The sequence below is a fragment of the Zootermopsis nevadensis genome, unplaced genomic scaffold, assembly GCF_977971745.1.
Source record: "Zootermopsis nevadensis isolate Lab colony 2312 unplaced genomic scaffold, Znev_1.0 Znev_ptg000010l, whole genome shotgun sequence".
Taxonomy (NCBI): Eukaryota; Metazoa; Arthropoda; class Insecta; order Blattodea; family Termopsidae; genus Zootermopsis; species Zootermopsis nevadensis.
In genome coordinates, this window is record NW_028259142.1 from 5,066,323 (window position 1) to 5,086,044 (window position 19,722).

The window sequence follows — 19,722 nt, forward strand, 5'->3', positions numbered from 1 at the left end:
ATAGCCTGTTAGTAAAGTGGATGCATTTTAAATAGAAATAATTTCGTTACATTCAAAAGTCCATTAAGACATTCATGCTAAGAAGTAGCGTGTGTTGTGACAATAAAAGATCGATATTTTCCATCAGATCTGTAGCTACCTCTCCTCATGCTACCGATATCGGAGGCTCTTGTTACACTTTCCCCACTCCTCTAGTCTTCCTTCCCCTCATGCGCAGGTCGGTCAATCATTACGTTGTGTCTAGTGTTCATTTGTGCCACAAGAATGCGCTGCAGTTTAGAGCAGAAGCGAATGGGGGGAGTGAAGGACGAGGAAGGAGCAGAATATGAACATAGAGAGAAGAATCAGACGGGAAATAACACGAAACTATGGAAGGGGGAGACGTAGAAGGAAAAGAAAAATTAAATAAAAAATGTTTTCATATAACACTTTTGTTTTACATGTTATTTTGTATGGTTGTGAAACTTGGTCTCTTACGTTGGGGGGGGGGGGGTATCAAAACGGGGCGCTGAGGAGAATATTTGGAACTTATGAGGACTGACACGAGGCTCGAGAAATTTGATTAATGAGGAGCTCCGTAGTTTGGACCAGGCGTACATGGCAGGATAACATTAAGATGAATTTTGGGGAAATAAATTGTGAGGGTGTGGACTGAATTTATCTGACTCGGGAAACGGATAGGTGGCAGGTTAGGTTCTTGTGAACACGGCAACGAACCTTCGGGTTGAGTTATAGGCAGTAGTTGAGCGACTATCATAATCTCAAGGACTCTGTTCAATGGAGTTCGTTCATATCGAGACTTACGTTTTTTAGAATACCATTATTTGCTGTGCAGAGGGACAAAGGACGAATACAGAACGGTAGAGGAAGCTGATAAGAATTAGGAGGAAATGACGATAACTGCGTGGTCCTAAGAGGAAGACAATAACCAGAAACGGAGATAAATTTAATATTTCCTGTTGTTATCTCCCATAATTGGTGTTCTTCTTTCATAAGAATCCAGTTATTCCCGTTTATGTTTACTTAGACATGAAACGGGTAAAATGTTACTGGATGATTGAGGGTGGGCGTGGGAGAAAAATGGAGTTTTTGGAATTTTACTCCTGACCAAAAACAAATTTGGCCCTAGTAAGTTATAGACTGACGTTCAGAGCGTCCTCGTAATAGGAAGAACGGTTTACAAGTAAATTTAACAGGAAATTACACGCATCTTTATCCATTCTCTGTACAACTGTCAACTGGCTTCGTTGTTTTCTTTTGTATCTCTTTAACAAAGAATGGGAACAAGTGACGATAAGTCCAGCTGCATTATGCATGACTTGTATGCAGCTGTTCTGTCCTGTTGAATGCAGTTACGGGTCTCGTAGTGTGTTGTGATGGCGTTCATCTCCCTTGATGCATCTGGAGGGCTTTCACCTGCATAGTTCACGTGCAGCGATCAGCATCCAGCTCTGACCTGACAAGATTTCGCGTCGTGTTGTAACATTGCGTGTAAAAATGAGTTTCGAAAGACCTTGAAAACTTTAATGACATCTATTCGGCAAACATTCAGACTAATATAGTCGGGACCTTGACATGAAGATGACCTGTCTTTGACCTCAAACTGACATGAGTATGGCCCTTCATAATCTTATAGATCGGCAGAAATATGCGTTTGAAAGAAACAGCTTTCGAATGACCTTGCAAATTTTAAAGGCCTCTTATCGGAAAACCTGGGAATTATATTGTGACTGTGACCTGCCCGTGAACAGCCACACAAACGCACAAATTAGAAACATTTTCAGATGTGACACAGGATACTTCTAAGCCAAAAACAGCCCCTTTCGATGTGTCTTATGTAAACTAACTGCGTCCTTAGTTTCTTTATTATAAGAGAAACTGTACGGTGGAACACAAACGCTCCAATCTGACTTTTTGCTAAGGATGACAAGCCTCGCCTGCTTTCACGGCCACATGAAACCAGCCTTCAGGTCTTGTTTTCTTCTTTTGTTACGTAGGCGTTCTATATTTTTAGCTTTCGCGCGTGAATAGACTCGTTGCTGCATTGCCTTGAATACAGAAATAACGCGGTTGTTGGACCATAGGAAAGATAAATTTTAACTGCGAAATTAGGAACTAGAACTGACAAGTTCCGCATCTTATCGTTGGATCATTTGACGTACTTCAAGGGAGGGAACTGCCTTCAGACTAATAGTGTTTGTGTATTTCTAATGTCAGAGAAGCCATAATAACAGTTCTTCGTCATTTATTACACCTTGTGTCACATTCATTGCAGCAGATTTTCCCCTCTCCTCTCTCATCGTATATTATATAATTTCGTTCTTAAGCTACATCCATTTTATTCATACATATATTTATTCTTCAAGTCTATACACAAACTATATTAATATTGATGTTAAAAATTAAAATTGATATAAATATTTCGCGCTATTCATCGTTTCCTCGATGTTACAATTTGCGCTATATATTACAACATGTTTCGATGTCTCAGCATCATCTTCAGGTTTTATTTTTAAAACAATTCTATATTTTTTAATGCACGCTTTTCAGTATTTGTAGATTGTAGGTTGTAGTTGTGGATGTTCCTTTTTTCTTCTGATTCTTTTGCATATTATGTGGCGTATTATGTTATTTGTTCATTATTTCAGGAGTTTGATGTGTCGTGTGTCCTCGGCTGGTCAGGTCTGATCAGGTGAATGTCAGTTCATAGACCTATGACATGTTGTAATATATAGCGCAAATTGTAACATCGAGGAAACGATGAATAGCGCGAAATATTTATATAAATTTTAATTTTTAACATCAATATTAATATAGTTTGTGTATAGACTTGAAGAATAAATATATGTATGAATTGAAAACACAAACATGACGCATCTAAACTATAATCCATTTTATTGTTGGTTCTTAGGTTATATAATAATGATGTATTAGTTGAAGACGGTTAAATTGTGACTGAGATAGCAGCTGACACCGTCCTGTACGCCTCGTAATTTCTGTAAAGGACAGTTAAAGACTTATGAATAGCGCGTTGTTAGAACATTCTGAATTTAATTTTGGTATCGCATCTCTTGTGTTGTTATTATTATTATTTTACGTGTGATTTAAGGTTTTCACGGAGGTAAGGATGTCGCTGTTGGTCGCCAGAATTACGCGCGTTGTCCTGGGGCCTTGTAGGTGATGATAAACGTTTCGGAGAAATCTATTGCTTCTATCTTCACGGTGAAGTTACACTGTGTCACAATCCAGACGACCTCCTTCGACCTTTATATGTTTGTTTGGCTTAGGGTAAGGCGTATCTTTCATCCCGTGTGCTGTGATAATGAACAGAATATGTCTATAACATTGACAGCCACTTAGTTGACTGTTTCATGCAGTCAGCATTTCTGTAGGTGGTTATAGCTCTCCGTGTATTCAGGACGACATCCGCGGCGTTCTTTATTCCTTTTATTCTTTCTATTATCATCATTATTATTTCTGTTGCAGGCCATAGCTCTCTATTCAAGTTGGCATCCACGAAACCCGCTTATTGTGTAACGCTATCTTTATTATATACTTCGTCAGACATCCAGCCTCATGCAAATAGAATATTGAAGATATTTTAATTGATACTTTGGTACGGCCAATGGGTGTCTACCAAATATGGTTATGTAGAAGTGCGTGGTGAATTTGCCGTGGAGACTCAAGTTGATGGTTCTGAAGTTTGTTTCGTTATAGGCCTGTATCATTCTAGAACTTTAAGGTAACAGGTTAAATTGTGAAACGCTGAATTTATTTACATACATTTGAGTACACAGTAAGAATATAAAGGCTGTCAGTGTGTGGTCGTGAATGTTCTTTCCCTGCGGGGATCTACTGTAAGCTCGGTAGCTGTGCGAAGGAGATGCCTTCCAAAAATACGTTCTCTTTTACTGGAACAAGAAGAACGCAGTTAGTAGTCGCGTTTTGTGTTGGAGGTTTAGCTGTTGTCTTGATACACGCAAAGCTTTCTTTATCAAGTGATCGCTTGCTGGAAGGCGAGGTTTTGCCACGACGTCGGACAACGCTTCCAGTGGCGCCCACTAACATAAATTGTTTAATTATCTTCCTAGTTATTATTATTTCTCCAAACAAGTTATATTTATGTCGATTAAGAAGGCTTAACATATACGAGGTGCGATCGGAAATTTTCCAGACTGCGCCTATAAAAACCCGTACACTTATCTCAGGTATTAAATTCATCCATCACCCTCGAAGTAGTTCCCCTGGGAGTGAACACAACGATCCCAGCGCCGCTGCCAAGCCTGGAAGCATCCCTGGAAATCTTTCTTTGTCAGCCTGTCAAGCACCATCTGCGATTCTGCTTGAGGCTTGGCAGCGGCGCTGGGATCGTTGTGTTCACTCCCAGGGGAACTACTTCGAGGGTGATGGATGAATTTAATACCTGAGATAAGTGTACGGGTTTTTATAGGCGCAGTCTGGAAACTTTCCGATCGCACCTCGTACACGTTGATAGTACAGTGTTTTGTTAATATCCATCAGTTTTATTCTACACTACATATTTCGACTCGATGAACCATTTTCAGGTGTTAAAAACATGAACTTAAAAAAAGCAAAATTGTGTACACATACAAAGTTCTAAAAGGACCTTTGTTGTGTGTTGTATTGAACACTGCCAGCAAAGAATGACGTGTGTTAAGAATAGAACAAAATATATGTTGCATGATTAAATGGAAGTCTGTGACACAAAGAAACTGGTGTTATATGAAGCTATAAATATGTTATTTGTATATTTTATGACTTGTATGTGGTGCTTAAAGTATCGCGCACTCCAAATACATGTATGTGTATAGATATGGGCCTAATTTATGGCACTTTCATGTCTTAATCACTTATTATTCTGTCGGTTTCTACTTGCGGAAATACGTCCAAAATGTATTTAAACACTTGAAGAACAAAATGTGCTTCGAAAGGAAATTGAATTGAACTGAACTGAGCGGAACAGAAGTGCAGCATAACAGTTTTTATCTGCACCTGTCATAGGTTTCGAAACACGCACCGAAACGTTCACTTAATGCCAGAAAATAATTTTCATTGAAATAAATTAATGTGAATTAAAGTTCCACGTGGGTTTCATTAGGGACCATGATTCAAGTTCCTTCTTCTTAAGTGTCTGTAGTCATTGACTGTTGCTGTTTTGTTACGTGGACGTTTGAGACATTCTTTAAATATGAAAATGGAAACCTACAGACGTTCGACCGGATTTCAGTTTACTGCTATTTTTAAATGCAATTGAAATTGTCCACTGGTGCCAACATCCTTTTTTAATTTAGAACGAAAAATTCGTGACCATATAATAATTCTACCAACGCTGAGACGATAAACAGACGGGATTTCAGAAGCGGTTTTTTATCTTATGATTTTAATTGTTTTTCTTATTTTTATCTTTACAGGTAAGTCGGAACGCCTGCTTTGCTCGGTATGAATGGGACGGCAAATATTTGTAAGTAAACTAATGTTATTTTGTTAATTCATATAATTCACCCTCCCCACCACCCGGTCTTCATACTTTATAACCTCTCTGTTTCCAGACGTATCAACCTTGCGTACGTTCTATTTTGTGAATTATATTATTGATATACGTTAATTTTTTTTGTGAAGTACTCACTTGTCTTTTTACTTATAAAGCTTTTCAGACAACGAAAATAAGATGATCCAGCGAAACTGTTTCTACTGCTTAAGCCGTTCTAAAGACAGCTTCCTTATCAGAGGCGCTGCGTCACACGTTACATGCTAATTATTTTACGGTGAGGGGTGGTTGCCCAACTCTCCCAGTTTCAAAGCTAGAGACCACCTCTTTTCGGCTTTCCGCCAGTATTTACATGTATGCTACGCGAGAGTGTGCCGTGCTGAGATGACAGTCCACTTAATATTCTGAGTCAGGACAGGGTCCTTTGAGCACAGGCGCATTTGTCTCATCTCGTTGCTCGTGTCAGTAAGGAAAAGTCACTCAACTTCGTCATTGCAATTTGTTTTGTTCATGCTTTCAGAATCAGAGTCTCGTGTGTCACTGGGACTAGGTCAGTAAACCCATTCATGCATTTAAGAAATTTGAATGGCTTCCAAAGATACTCACAGGCTGTGCATTGGCTTAAGCCTGCGCAGAGCATACCCGTAGATAAACCAAGATGGCATCTAAACAGTGGTATTATTTCACTCTCTCATCAGGTTGAAAATAACTCCGCCATAGGATTTAAATGTAATACGAAATATCCTCCTGTGTGTGGTGGAAAGTAAATTCATATAAGACCCATATATATATATATATATATATATATATATATATATATATATATGTATGTTTGGTAGGTAGCTTTGGCACTGCGCATGTGCGTCATAATAGTGAGCATTTATATTATTTATTTAGTGTTCTGTCTGACGACAGGTCCATATGAACAGGATCCTTCCATCCTTTTCTCGGACTGGGACCTGTTCATATACGTTCTTGGCAGATGATCCAGAAGTGGTTTGCCATTGCCTTCTTCTGTGTGTGAATGGAGTAATTGTTGGGATGCCACGGAGGACAACTCCGTGTTGCCTAGACCACGGCCTTGCCCAACACAAGTTATAAATTCGGGCACCGCCGGGAATCGAACCCGAGACCCCAGGATTACAAGGCCAGCTTTCTAACCGCTAGACCACCGTGGCGGTTAATAGTGAGCATAACGGACAAATTGTTTGGTCTTGTGAGAGCGTAGGACGGAAGGATCCGGGTGTTGAGGGGACGCGTCTTATGTTGGGTCAACAGAGCGAGCACTGTGCTTGGAGTGGAGAAGTTATTTACCGATGGCCGGAGTAGAAAGCTTTCTTCTAAACATGGACGCTTCAAATATGAAATGAGATGAGCTTCCCAGTTTATCGGCGGTTGCTTCCCCAAAGGGCAGGAACAGTAGCACAATATGGAGGTTCACTTTCCACCAGGTACTATTAGGGCGATGTAGAAAAGGAAGATAAGATGTATGGGCCATATAGCACGCACGAGACGGGAAATGTAGAGATATTTTAAAAACTTGTAAAGGACGAGAGAATTTCGGAGACCGAGGCGAAGATGGGAGAACGGTTTATGTGAATAGTGTGTGTGAGTGGATTGGATTCTTTTGGCTACGGAGAGTGACGGGTGGCGGGGTATTGAGGACACAGCAGTGAACTTGTGTTCCATAAAAGACGGAAAATTTCTAGGTCATCTTAGCGAATGTCAGTTTTTCAAGGAATGTGATTCATGTAATAAGGAGAACGTGTTTTTTTGGAATGTGTCATTTCAGAAAATATTCGGTACTGGCAGCTTTCGACGACGTAGTATTGTAGACTGTAGACAAAAAAATTGAAGGTAGTTTCCTTTGTTTCCTTGTAGGTTTGTTTATGTAATTATTTTCTGGTGTCCTTCCTTCCTTTCTTTCTTTCTTTCTTTCTTTCTTTCTTTCTCCACAAGAACTGAGCAGCTTCAAGTCTGTTATGAGCTTGAAAATTCGTTGATGAGAGACAGTTGAAGCTAACTCTACTTCCCACATTGATTTTAAAGTAACCACGAGATTTTGTGGTAAAAATTAGGAGATTTTTCTTTTAAAAAGTCCCTCGATATAAAAGCAAGCAAATATACGAACCCATTTACTGCAATAATGGGAACCCTTAGACGAAGAACGTGGTGACCAGCGGCTGCTGTGAGAGTGTGGTATTTTTGTGGGAAGGAATGTTGGCATGGACAGCGACTTTTATTACGTGTTTACTTAGGAGCTGGACGTTGCCCAGCCTTAAATATTCGTCATCGCTTGCGTTGTTTTTGTTTTTGTTTTGCGGTCAGTCAAGCTTTTAAAACATAAAATCAAGGTAGGCCTACGCGGTTCGCAGCTCACCTACCGCGGACCCCAGACGGTCTGTGCTGCGTGCATACAATTTCAGTTTCAAAGATGACGTCTTTCGGTTGTAGCGCCGTGTAGTCTGGCAGATGTTTGCCAGTGGTTCAGTGATCCTTGTTGCCTCAGTCATCAGGGCGATGATAGCCCTGGTGATTGATTTATGATAGACTGCTATCCTTATGTAAGGAGGTCAGGGTCCACGAAGAACTGTAGCGCCAGCTGAAGAAGAAGCCATCCTTATGTTTGTGTTGACAATTAATATTCTGCATATTTACATGAATCTGATTGCTCCTTTTTAATTAAAATAATAAGACGTTATTAAAATTGAATAAATTAAAAATCCCTTATGTTAATTAACAAAAGCCCCCAACAATTAAAAGTAAGGACATTTTATAAAAATAAGGTGTTTCTGTCTATACCCCAGAATATTCAAACAAACTTAAACTGCATAGGTAAATACACAGGAGATCTACGTGGATTCACATTCTGTTTTCCTGTTTGGATGTTGGAATGGCTGCTGTTCACATGGAAGGAACTTTTACTTCTTCATAGTATTAAGGGCAGTATACATGCTTTTCGGTGCTACCAGTTTCGAAAATATTCGTCCTGGCAGACTTCTTAGCACTACCATTTTGTTTTGCTGTTCGCTGTGAGGATAACCTCCCGGGGTGCTGAAACGATACGAACGCTCATTGTCTTCTCGGCAGGCCTGACCGGTTGTTAACAAGTTTCCAACTGGCCGTCATTTTCACCTGCGACCTGACTGATGTGAGAGCCGTGTTATGGTGGCAGCACCCGACGTGGAATGCTATAACAACGTTGTCGAAGCTATAACAGCTGGAGGTGATTTCTGTTGGAAGTGATGTATTGCGGTGCCTGGGTAAAAGTACGTAAGTCTTAAATGATCAGAAGACTAAAAAGAACTTTTGGAAATGAAGATGGCTGTCTTCTGGGATGTTGCGCCGTATAGTCTGGTAGAAATTTACTGGACGTTTCAGAGGTGCTTACTGCCTCCATCATCAGGGCGATCGTCCCTCTGATAATAGAAGCAATAAACATATCTGAAACGTCGATCTTCTTCCAAACTATAAGGCGCAACATGTTAGAAGACATTTATCTTTATAATCATTGCCGTCGGAACCAGAAATGTCACCTAATTTTTGGAAGGTATTCAGGAATCATGTCATCATTGTATTTTCTAAGATTTTTAACAAAATGTGATTGTACAATTCACACGCGAACTTAATAACTTAATCCTGAAATGGTAAGGTTGATACCTTACACGTAATAAGGAATGTAAGAAAGGAATAAGGAACTATATTTTAGTTATAATTTTTGGACTAACACCCTTTCACCTTGACAGAGCCAGTGTGATGAATATAATTTGTATGCTATTTAGAGACAAAAAATTGTGAAGTTCGTTGTTGTACATCCTGTAAAACAGCTCGTCCCCCGTTTTTTGCCCATTCGTCTTTCATTATTCTTGCGTTGTTATTGTTTGAACCCCTTGTTGCCTTTTGTTTACATTTTTAATATGATCTGCCTAACTGCTTTGTTTACCAGAAATTGGAGTTGTAATACAAACAAGAGTTCTTTATCTTAACATCCCTTCTGTTGGGGTAACTTATGTAGGGTTAATGTTCAACAAAAATTAACTTCCCCGGCTTTGACTAACAGGGTGTCCAGAAACCTTTCGTCCATTTATATCCGTACGAGAGTTACGAAATTGGTTTTGGTTCCCAGGTGTTGGTGCTGCAGCGTCTTATATCTGTTTTGAAATAAATTTGATACTTCTTATGGATTCTTTGTAGAAAGTGGACTCTCGTCATATATTCATCTCCGAAATCACTAAACCGATTTAGATTAAATTTTGTATTGTGTCTGTACCAGAACATGCTAAACAAATTTAATGTTGTTTCTTATCACTCGTTTGGTTTAAATGACGCTTATTATATGATATTCGAAAATAGAAACAGTTCGGTCAACAGAGTTTAAGAATTTTCACTATCTCACTGTTTGCATGTTATTAGAAAGAGCTAAAGTGAAAATAAATACTTGTATAATTTTTACTACTGACTGTCTTTCTATGAGTTCCTTGTTATTCCAGGCAATGTAGTAAAGAACGCACTTGAAAAATATGTGTAGGCCTACTTCCTAGGAGTAAACCTTTCCTGCCTTATTTAACTCAGTTGAGAAACGTGCTTGGAATCCACGTCTTTCAAAAAAATAATAAAAAAAATGTTCTCTCATCCTGAAGGAAACATCCTTGCATTACGGGTAATGTCAGAGAACGTGTGTTCTGATATATTTTGTGTATTATACTGATCCTTATCACAGCTGACCACTTCTCCCGCATTCCTTTCACACAATATTCACATAAGAACTTCCTTCTCATCATTCATGACATATTTTCGTTCTACTGGTAACTACGCATCTGCGATAGAATTTTAATTGAAGTCTTATATATAATCTAGTTTTAAGCTAATATACGCTCACCTGCTCAAGAAATTCCCAGCCTTTTATGGAACCAAAAGGTTCATTACCGTGTTCAGAATAGCCCGCCACTTGTCCCTGACCTGAGTCAGATGAATCCATTCTACACCTCTAAACCCTATGCCCCTAAGATTAATTTTAATATTATCCTCCCAACTATGTTAAGGTCTAGGATTTGAGACTTTCGCGGCGAGTACAATCGATAAAATCACCTCGGGCAATCAGCCGCGTTAACTGGTTACCGTAGTAAACCGACGTTTCGGGAACAAACTGTCACCATCTTCAGGGTTCTGATGTGACTGGTTTACTACGGTAACCAGTTAACGCGGCTTTTGCCCGAGAAGATTTTATTGTATGTTAAGGTCTTCTGACTGGTCCCACATCTTCAGGTTTACCAACCAAATTTGTTCATGAATTTCTCTTCTCACCTACACGCGACACGCCCTGTTCATTGACATTTATCATCCAAATAATACCTGGTGAAGGGGACAAATTATGGAGCTTCTCATTATACAGTTTTCTGCAGCCTCCAGTTACTTTATCCCTCTTAGGCTCAGCGCCCTGTTCCCTGTGAATGTAGCACAGCGACTGGCAGCATGAATGCAAGTGGATAAATTTAATGAATGATGGGCGTTGGTTATTCCTTGGACCTCTCGTTGTCCACACACCGCACACTGTAACGAGCTTTCTGAAGCGAAGCCGCCAAGCCTTGTAACAAAAAATTAATGTAACTGGTCGAGACCCGTATAGATAGACCTCCGCTCGTAGCCCAGAGTTTCCATTTCAATAAATACCGTGTGTGTAAATTTACAGCTTGAAATCATGGTTGATGTGTGGAATAAATTACTCAACCAAGTTGTTCGACATGGCGTACGTTTACAGAGTCTCGTGTTTAACTCTGTCATATTATTTGTATTACTCTTAATGCTACAAAACTAATTTACTCAGTCTGCTAATTGCCCTGATGATGGTGGTAGTAAGCACCTCTGTAACGTATGTAAACATATGTGAGACTACACGGCGTATCATTCCAGAAGACGGTCATATTCTGAATAATAGTTTTTCTATACGGGTTAAACGTGTCTAATCTAGTAATTGTCAGTCTGCCTTCACGTAGTAAGTAGAAAATTAACAGTAGGGTGTCAGTTGATGAGGAAGTTAATGACTTCTGTCAATTAAAATTTCTTGTCCTGACGTAACAACAGTCAATAGATAACAGACAGCAAGAACTCAAAATGAAGCAGGCCCTTTTTATCTGGCAGGGGCGACCAACCAGCAACGCTTAATTATGGGTGGAAATTAGGGACTTGTCTTTTGTTGAAGGCAGCGGCTTGGCTTTTGTGAGGGGTATGATGAAGCACCCCATTATAGGATTGACCTGGCCACACAAAAAGGACAGTTCAAAGCGAAACGATGGAATTAATGGATGGATACGTGTGGACACCCACTCACTGTCTCGCTGCTTGCCGTTAATTCACGCAGGGGCACAAACGTTGAGTAATAATTTGTTACGCGTATAAAATGCGTTCACATTCTGCGACGACATCAGTTCTTACCCCATCTTGCACCTAAATAAATGTGCCTCTGGGTTGTAAGTTGCTTCAGTGCGTTTTACCAAAATACATTGTAACTTCAAGTCTGTTGTGAATATCGTTTGTTTAAGCAGTGAGTTCACCGGTCACAAGAACATAATTTTCAGCACCTCTTATAAAAAAGTATTTTGTTGTTCTTATGGAGCGTTTTTTTTAATACTTTCCGTTTTTGTTTCAGTCATTGACGTGAGCAGATCATTCAGATTATTTGAACTCGTAAATTGTCAGAATAGAGCTGTTCGCTGTCACGTGACAACACTAACACTTTACTGGTGTCAGATAAAGGTGTGGTCATTTTGACAGAAACGGCGTAGCTGGGTTTCAGAACACAAAATTATTTCTGCTTCTAACAGGTTGGACTTTACGGTGAGATGGTCGCTCCTACTCAACCCTCAAGCTGATAAACAATTCTTCGCCGGTTAAACATGACTGTTTATTAAGTATATTCTCGAAGATTTCTGTCTTCTGGGTTATTGCGCTGTGTAGTCTGGTCGATGTTAACCAACGTTTCAGAGGTCATACTGCCTCCGTCATCAGGGCGATGAATATTCATCGCCCTGATGACGGAGGCAGTATGACCTCTGAAACGTTGGTTAACATCGACCAGACTACACAGCGCAATAACCCAGAAGACAGAAATCTTCATATTCACCGCTGTGAGAACCTCAAGTCTTACAAGTATATTCTCACAATTACCCTCCACAGCTAAATCTGTTTCCTTCTTGCGCGCAACCTGACGTAATGACAGGGCCCCCGGAACGATAGCGAACTTTCTTGACCAGCTAAGCGACGGCTAGCTTCTCAAGGACTCTGTTATATGGAGGAAGACGAAATTCAGAGACCGTAATGTAGGCCTGTCTCTAGGTTTTCGTGGTTTTCCACTGTAATTAAGTAAAACTATTACGTTAATTAGTTCAATGGTTATTTTAGTTGGTTTATTTTTTACTTGGTTTAATTAGTGCAATTAAATGGCTTGTTAGTTTAGTTATTAAGTTACTTTTGTTAGTGAGTCTCGGTGTTGGTTTTTTCTTTTGATAATTTAATGAGGTTCCTTTTACGGTGTGGTCCTGCAATCGGTTTCTCTAGACCAGTGGTATTCAACCTGGGGTACGCGTACCCCGGGGGGTACGTGAAATTTAAAAAAAAAGATAAACACTGAATAATCAGTAATGTAATTTATTTAATTTATTTTAGATGTAGATTATATACTATGTATAACTTGAATTATACACCTACAACTTTGGGGGTACAAAGTTGAAGAGAAATTATATCTGGGGATACGCGAACAAAAAAGGTTGAATACCGCTGCTCTAGACCAGTGGTTACTAATCTTAAGTTCGCGGCTCACCTGGAATTGTGGTGCTGTCCTTGGAACGCCTTGAAATTGTGATGTTTTATGACATCATTCGAGTTGTGAACAGGGAAACCAGCTAAAAATGTGTCATAAATTATCTTTTTTATGGCCTGCGTATCTCAACAAATAAAAGCTTAATAATGCCGTCATTATTAAATTTCACTTAGCGGGGACAAAAGATAAAAATAATTACAGCGAACCTTCTTGCCAAATTTAATGAGATGACCTGAGCAAAGACGCTTGATATCACATGCGAAGTGACTTGAGTTCGTTTCAGTGCGATGTCTGACAACTTAATGAACATTTCGGGATGTCCGTTTGTGTGATTTTTCTTTTCTGGATATGTAAATGGAAAATCAGGGTTTGTTCAGGTAACAGTTTACGAGAAGTTTGCGGGCTTGAGAAAATTTTGACCGCTGCCTTTACGAGTTCTTCGAATTGTGTAAATAAGCCTTCATTGCTCAACTTCAGTGGCGGTACGCCTCGGTCTATTGTCCTGCGGGACGTCGTTTGGGAATCACAGTTGCTGACGGATATTTCCCCTTCAGATCGACTGTGCAGACGCACTGGCGTCCCGATACGAGCATTAATACGTATTGTGTAGTTCAGGGGAGGGCGGCAGCGAACTGGAAGTAGAGAGGTTCGCGCCATTCTCGCTCGGAAACAGCCTCTGGAGGAACATGTCCTGCCGACTGATAAAGTGAGGTTGGACTGCAGCCCCTTGGGTTGTTAACGTGAGTCACCCACCTGTCGGTCACAGACACGGGACCTGTACAACCGCATGTGTCAAAAGTTGATTTTCATCTCTCTTTATCTTTCTCTCTCTCTTTCCGTTCCGCTGTGTTTCCCCTTTATTTCATCTCACGGATAAATGAAGGAACAATCAGGGAAATCGCACTGATGGTGGAGGTAGTATGTACCTGTGAAACATCGTCACGGCTCAAGATCCCAGAAGACGTCATGCTCTCCGCCGTTAGAACCTGAAATCTCACCATCGATAAAAATTTTCTTGTGGTTACCAAGTGGATAGACAGAAGTCGCTATCCTTTGGGATCTTCTTTGTATCCAGGTTCTCGGCTTGAGGGCCGATTTAGATATTTTGTAATTTCCTTTAATATCTTGTTTAATATGTCGGCATAGATCCTTAGAATCTCGCCTTTACTTCCTCTCATTTCCTTACGGCCATGCTCCAATCTGAATCAAAGGACGTATTCAGTTAGAAGGCTTTGTTAAGTGGTACTAAACTATGAAATAAGCCAAATAGACAGGTTTCACGAGGTGTTCCGGTGCTTGGCCAGTCTTTAAAATAGTTGGTAACGCTCTGTTCAAGTCGTTTGTTTTTCCCGGTGCCGTGGTTGATGGACAGTACCTGCCTCGTCGCGTCGCGCCTCGGAGTCTGGCAGTGTTTGTGACTCACCGTGGCCGCTGGCTGGCGATTTCTCACTCAACCGCGAGGTGTAAATACCGAGGAGGACACAGTGGCTGCAGCGGAGAGATTAAATATAGACCTACCAGGCGCCGCCTTCTCTCAGCCTTGAACGTATTACGTGCGGGATTTGACCGCACGCGTAGTAGAAATGAGAAGTGCATTTAGAATTTTTGTTGGGGATCCTGAAGACATGAGACCTTGGGTGTAGACGATGCGTCTATGATTTATGAGCGTTAAGTTCGTAGCAGACAATTTATAAGGAAAGATTAAAGTATATGTTATACCTACTCTTTGTAGCCCAACCTCATTTAATATTTTTTAAACATTCATTCCGCACCTCTTAGAGAACACAGTATTTCTCCGTTGCATTGTCCACTAATGCTGTTTATGGAAATGATCGCATAGAGAATCATACAAAACTCATAAATGCACTCTAGGGCATTTCGCAGAATTTTTGTTTGTTTGTTTGTTTGTCATCAGTCTTTCGACTGGTTTGACGTGGTCCTCCGTTTTCGCCTATCTTGCGCCAATCTATCCATTTCCACATATTTTTCCAGCCCACATGTTCAAAAATCTGCGTCACATATTCCAATCTTTGTCTACCCCTACAATTCTTCCCTTATTAAAGAAGGTTGTGCGTATAGTTACCATTTAGTCTTCGCACGGTTAAAAAATTGTAGACGACATGAAGCAAGGACGTTTCACTCAATCATCAGATCTTCCTGATGTTGGAGGCAGCAAGGACCTCCGAAACGTCTTTAAACATTTACCAGACTACACGGTGCAATAACTTAGAAGACAACCATCTTAAGAATGAATCTTGTTTTAACTCCACGCTCTCTGTGTTCCTTGAGAGCGTCATTTGTAGGTCCAGGACTAACTGTAATCCTTGTTGCCTTCCTACATTTGTATCTAAAAGCATTTCCTTTGTGCCAAAGACAGTTACTAGCAACGTTATTTACTTTCTAACAACGCAATGTAATACCGAAAAGGAAAGCGCCAAGATTTTTGGGTGTGGGTAACGAAACGAGAGAGAATGTTGATCCACCATGAGTTGGCCTTTCCCTCTGTGTCACGCGTTGAAGTTTGTTTCATAAGCGAAAGCAGTGGATGGGAAACGAATGGAAATAAAGCGATCGATAGTTATTCGTGTATTTTCGGTAAACTACGCAATTCCACGTAGTTGCATATTCGAAGATCGACGCCATTTGTTCTTTCGCACGAGTTAACAATGGATGAACCGAAGTTGATTTACCTCGTCAGTAATTATATGTAGATTTATACGACGTCTCTAGCCCTCATTACAGCAATCAAGAAATAAAACATCTCATTTGGAAAGACATAGCTAACGCCATGGGGCATCCTGGCAAGTATTGTGATTGTTAAATGCTGTGTGTTGCTGTTATGTGTGAACACGTGAAACGAACTATGTACGAAATGGCGTTTGAGTTGTCGTATTAGATTTAGTAGAAAACGATTTCATGTGTCAAATTCTGTGTTCACGTAAAAGTAAAGTAAAGTTTGTCCCACTATACGCCATGTAGGCGTTTGGGGTGAGTGGAGGTATAGCTCCTCTCTTCCTTGACCTCGGCACTAGATGGGCGTGTTGCTGACCACTCACCCCCATCTAGTGCCGAGGTCAAGCCCCATCTAGTGCCGAGGTCAAGCCCCATCTAGTGCCGAGGTCAAGCCCATCTAGTGCCGAGGTCAAGCCCCATCTAGTGCCGAGGTCAAGCCCATCTAGTGCCGAGGTCAAGCCCCATCTAGTGCCGAGGTCAAGGAAGAGAGGAGCTATACCTCCACTCACCCCAAGCGCCTACATGGCGTATAGCGGGATAAATTTTAAAGTTTTCAGCGAACAGTGACAATGAAATTAATGCACGTAGACGTAACAGAATAAAGAGTCAAATCCATTAAGATGATAAATTAAACCGCCTCTCTTCCTGCGTAAGCATTACCATTTTTTATCGTTGACAGAAGATGACCGACTGTTTTATGGGATGCCGTAGTGTAGTCTGGTAGATACTGACCTCCCAGAAGACATTCATCTTTATATTGCCACTGTAAGAACCTGATATCTCACGTAATAATCTATAGTTCATATATTCGACTTAGTTAGCGTTTGTCAAAATGTATAAACCAAGACATTCTGGGGTAAATCTTTTTATACCGGGACTAGAACCCCGTCATCCCACAAAAGTTAAGAAAATTTTAAAAATTTCGAAGAATTGCCTGGAAATTATCACAGTCCAATTACCACATCTCATGTCCAATTGAGTGGTTTCGTCTGTGGATTGTGGGGATTTCCTGCAGTTGTCGAAGTGTGACTGTGGGCTAAATAGACAGACATTTCAGTTTGTTTTGCTGAAACTTTACCAGCTTCAATTTGAGCAAACCGTAAATGTGCAGTCACTTGTAATGAGCACTGTTCCTTACTGAAGAGAAATGCAGACAGAGATGGAAAACCTTGAGGATCAGTTTTACGAGAGCTTTGAAAACAAGGGCAGAAGCACGGACCACAGAATCACCAAAGAAAACAAAGAAGTGGCGTTTTGAGAATGAAATGTCGTTTTTGATTCCTCATATTACAATTAAAGGATAAGCATTTTCAGGTTCCAGGCGTCCACATCTGCATCTTTTCATGGTTACAGAACGCGTTTATTTCATAACACAGTAAAAAGTAACGATCATGCAGTTCAAACGTGTACTTAAAAGTTCTAATGAATTCATGAAAATATACATTTAAAACGTGCTGAGATTCCACGCACATTAATTTTATATTTGTCAAGACTCATTAACTGTTATTTCAGCGTTTGCATCCTGCTTATTCGCATTGTACTGTGTTAACGTTAACTTCCAGTAGATATTTAGATGATATTAGTGTGCAGTTCGTATCATAAAATTGAAAATTTTTATCGTAAACCATGGGTCCCTTAAAAATTCAGTTTGCGTGGTAGTAAAAATGCTATTTTTCAGTTTTGTTTTTAAAAGCATGTGCTCTGTTTTGATTATCAAAGTTTTTATGTAGATAATCAACATTTCCTAAAGGACGACAGGTCCATATGAACAGGATCCTTCCATCCTTTTCTCGGACTGGGACCTGTTCATATACGTTCTTGGCAGATGATCCAGAAGTGGTTTGCCATTGCCTTCTTCTGTGTGTGAATGGAGTAATTGTTGGGATGCCACGGAGGAAAACTCCGTGTTGCCTAGACCACGGCCTTGCCCAACACAAGTTATAAATTCGGGCACCGCCGGGAATCGAACCCGAGACCCCAGGATTACAGGGCTGATACCGAAACAAAGTTTCTAAAGCTGGATTTTTCCGTCATCAGTTGGGACCATTGGATTTAGCTGGCTCTTGATAGGGTCTCGTGCCGAGCTCATAGAACAAAATATTGAACTTTCTTGGTCAACTGAACGTATGGTTCAACTACAGCAGTGTTTTTCAACCGGGGGTCGGCAAGTTGTGCGCCTAAGGGGGTTTGCGAGTAAGGCAGAATGTGCTCTTTAATTTTTGGGGCTGGGTTCCGCAGTACCAGAAAAGTTTGAGTAACGCTGCGCTGTACCACAGTAAAACCATTGTGACTGCTGCAGGCAGCGGCTCAGATGGCGAGGCTAATGCCCGCCAGGACAACATTTCATCTGTCATTGCAGACACTGCGCGGTGGTAGGTGATGGCGCAGGCGCCCACAGCAGCGACCAGGCGGTCTGAGTCCGACGCTGCAGCAAGTTTAACTTTTGCGGACTTTTGTGACAAGCACGTTAGGTTTTGCTACATAATGAGTGGCAAGAAATTCACTCGAGATGAGGAAGTTAAGCTGGTGGAGTTCGTGGCTTACAATGAATGTCTCTGTCATCGATCTAATGAAGACTACAAAGATACAGAGACACAAAGGACAGCATATGAAAAGAAATATCCAGGAATATGGAGGAAAAGAGCGGTGAGTTACAAGAGAGATTAAAAGTCTTTTGCACCAAAGTCAGATATTTTGAAAATAACAACAGTTCTGTAACTTAATTAATTTTTAGGCGTATTGCAACTAGATATTGCAAGACTGAGTCTCCTAGCTTCGGCCTGTTTTCTTGCAACTACTGGAGATCGGCTTAATGGATTTTCATTAAATTTAATTATGGTCAGTTTTACTGAAATATGTTAACACATTCCAAATTTGGTTAAGAATGGACAACAATATCAGGAACTTTGCACGAAGACAAACATGCGTTCGTGTCCAGTGACCTTGGTCCTCTTTCCAAGGTAATTTGTAGTAAGACAAAGGAAATGGTCTCTCCTCACAGGTTAGTGCCTTTTGTCCTTGGTTCAAGGCCATTGGTATCAGATTAAAAGCCATTGCACCTTTAGAGAATGCTCTGTATTCGATAAAGTTTTATGGGATCTTGTATGTAATGGTTATATGCTGATTAGCAGTAGAAGTAACATTTGTTAGACGTGTAGGAGGGCTTTGAAAAAGTAATATCTTATGTTTTAGACTAGGATTGCAAGAAAAGATGGCGTTCAATCAAAGCCTCGTGCAAGAGAATGGTAATAGAAGGAAAGCTATGTGCAGGTTCGGCTGTCCAATCCAAACGTTGCGAGTGACCTCCTGCAAACGTTCTTACCTTTCTGTCATGGACGGAAGAATGTGGATTTGCTGTTACAGAGGAAGGAATAACATTTTTACAGTTTTACAAACTGTGAAATACGACATAAGAACCCCGGTCCTGTGCTCAAGATGACGGCGAGGAAATTTCACGTCGTGAGGATAACATAAACGAAGCAGAATCACACTCTCCCTTCCTTGTCGAAGTATTCCGTCCTTAGTGGGACGTTCCTGATCTTTAAAACTTGTAAAAAAAAGGCAGAAATTAATTGATAACTGAAAATAAGCTGGAAGCAAGGAAGACGCACTCGTCCGTTTGTTCTTCCCTTAAAACTTAGAGCGCTACTATTTTGACTATGTT

General features: G+C 40.5%; 1 protein-coding gene across 6 annotated transcripts in view; it reads left to right on the forward strand.

Annotated features, from left to right (window-relative positions):
• Positions 1–19,722, forward strand: part of LOC110837247 (uncharacterized) — a 287,610-nt gene that overhangs the window by 52,986 nt on the left and 214,902 nt on the right. For 4 of the 6 annotated variants that reach the window (XR_015534460.1, XM_087346309.1, XM_087346311.1 and 1 more), the window contains exon 1: positions 19,262–19,403. The exons of the other annotated variants lie outside the window; for them this stretch is intronic. Coding sequence is in view for 3 of the 4 variants with exons in the window: in XM_087346309.1 (XP_087202435.1) it covers positions 19,270–19,403 (134 nt within the window). In the remaining variant the exon portion in view is untranslated. Of the gene's footprint in view, positions 1–19,261; positions 19,404–19,722 lie in introns of those variants that run through there. 6 annotated transcript variants of the gene reach the window in all.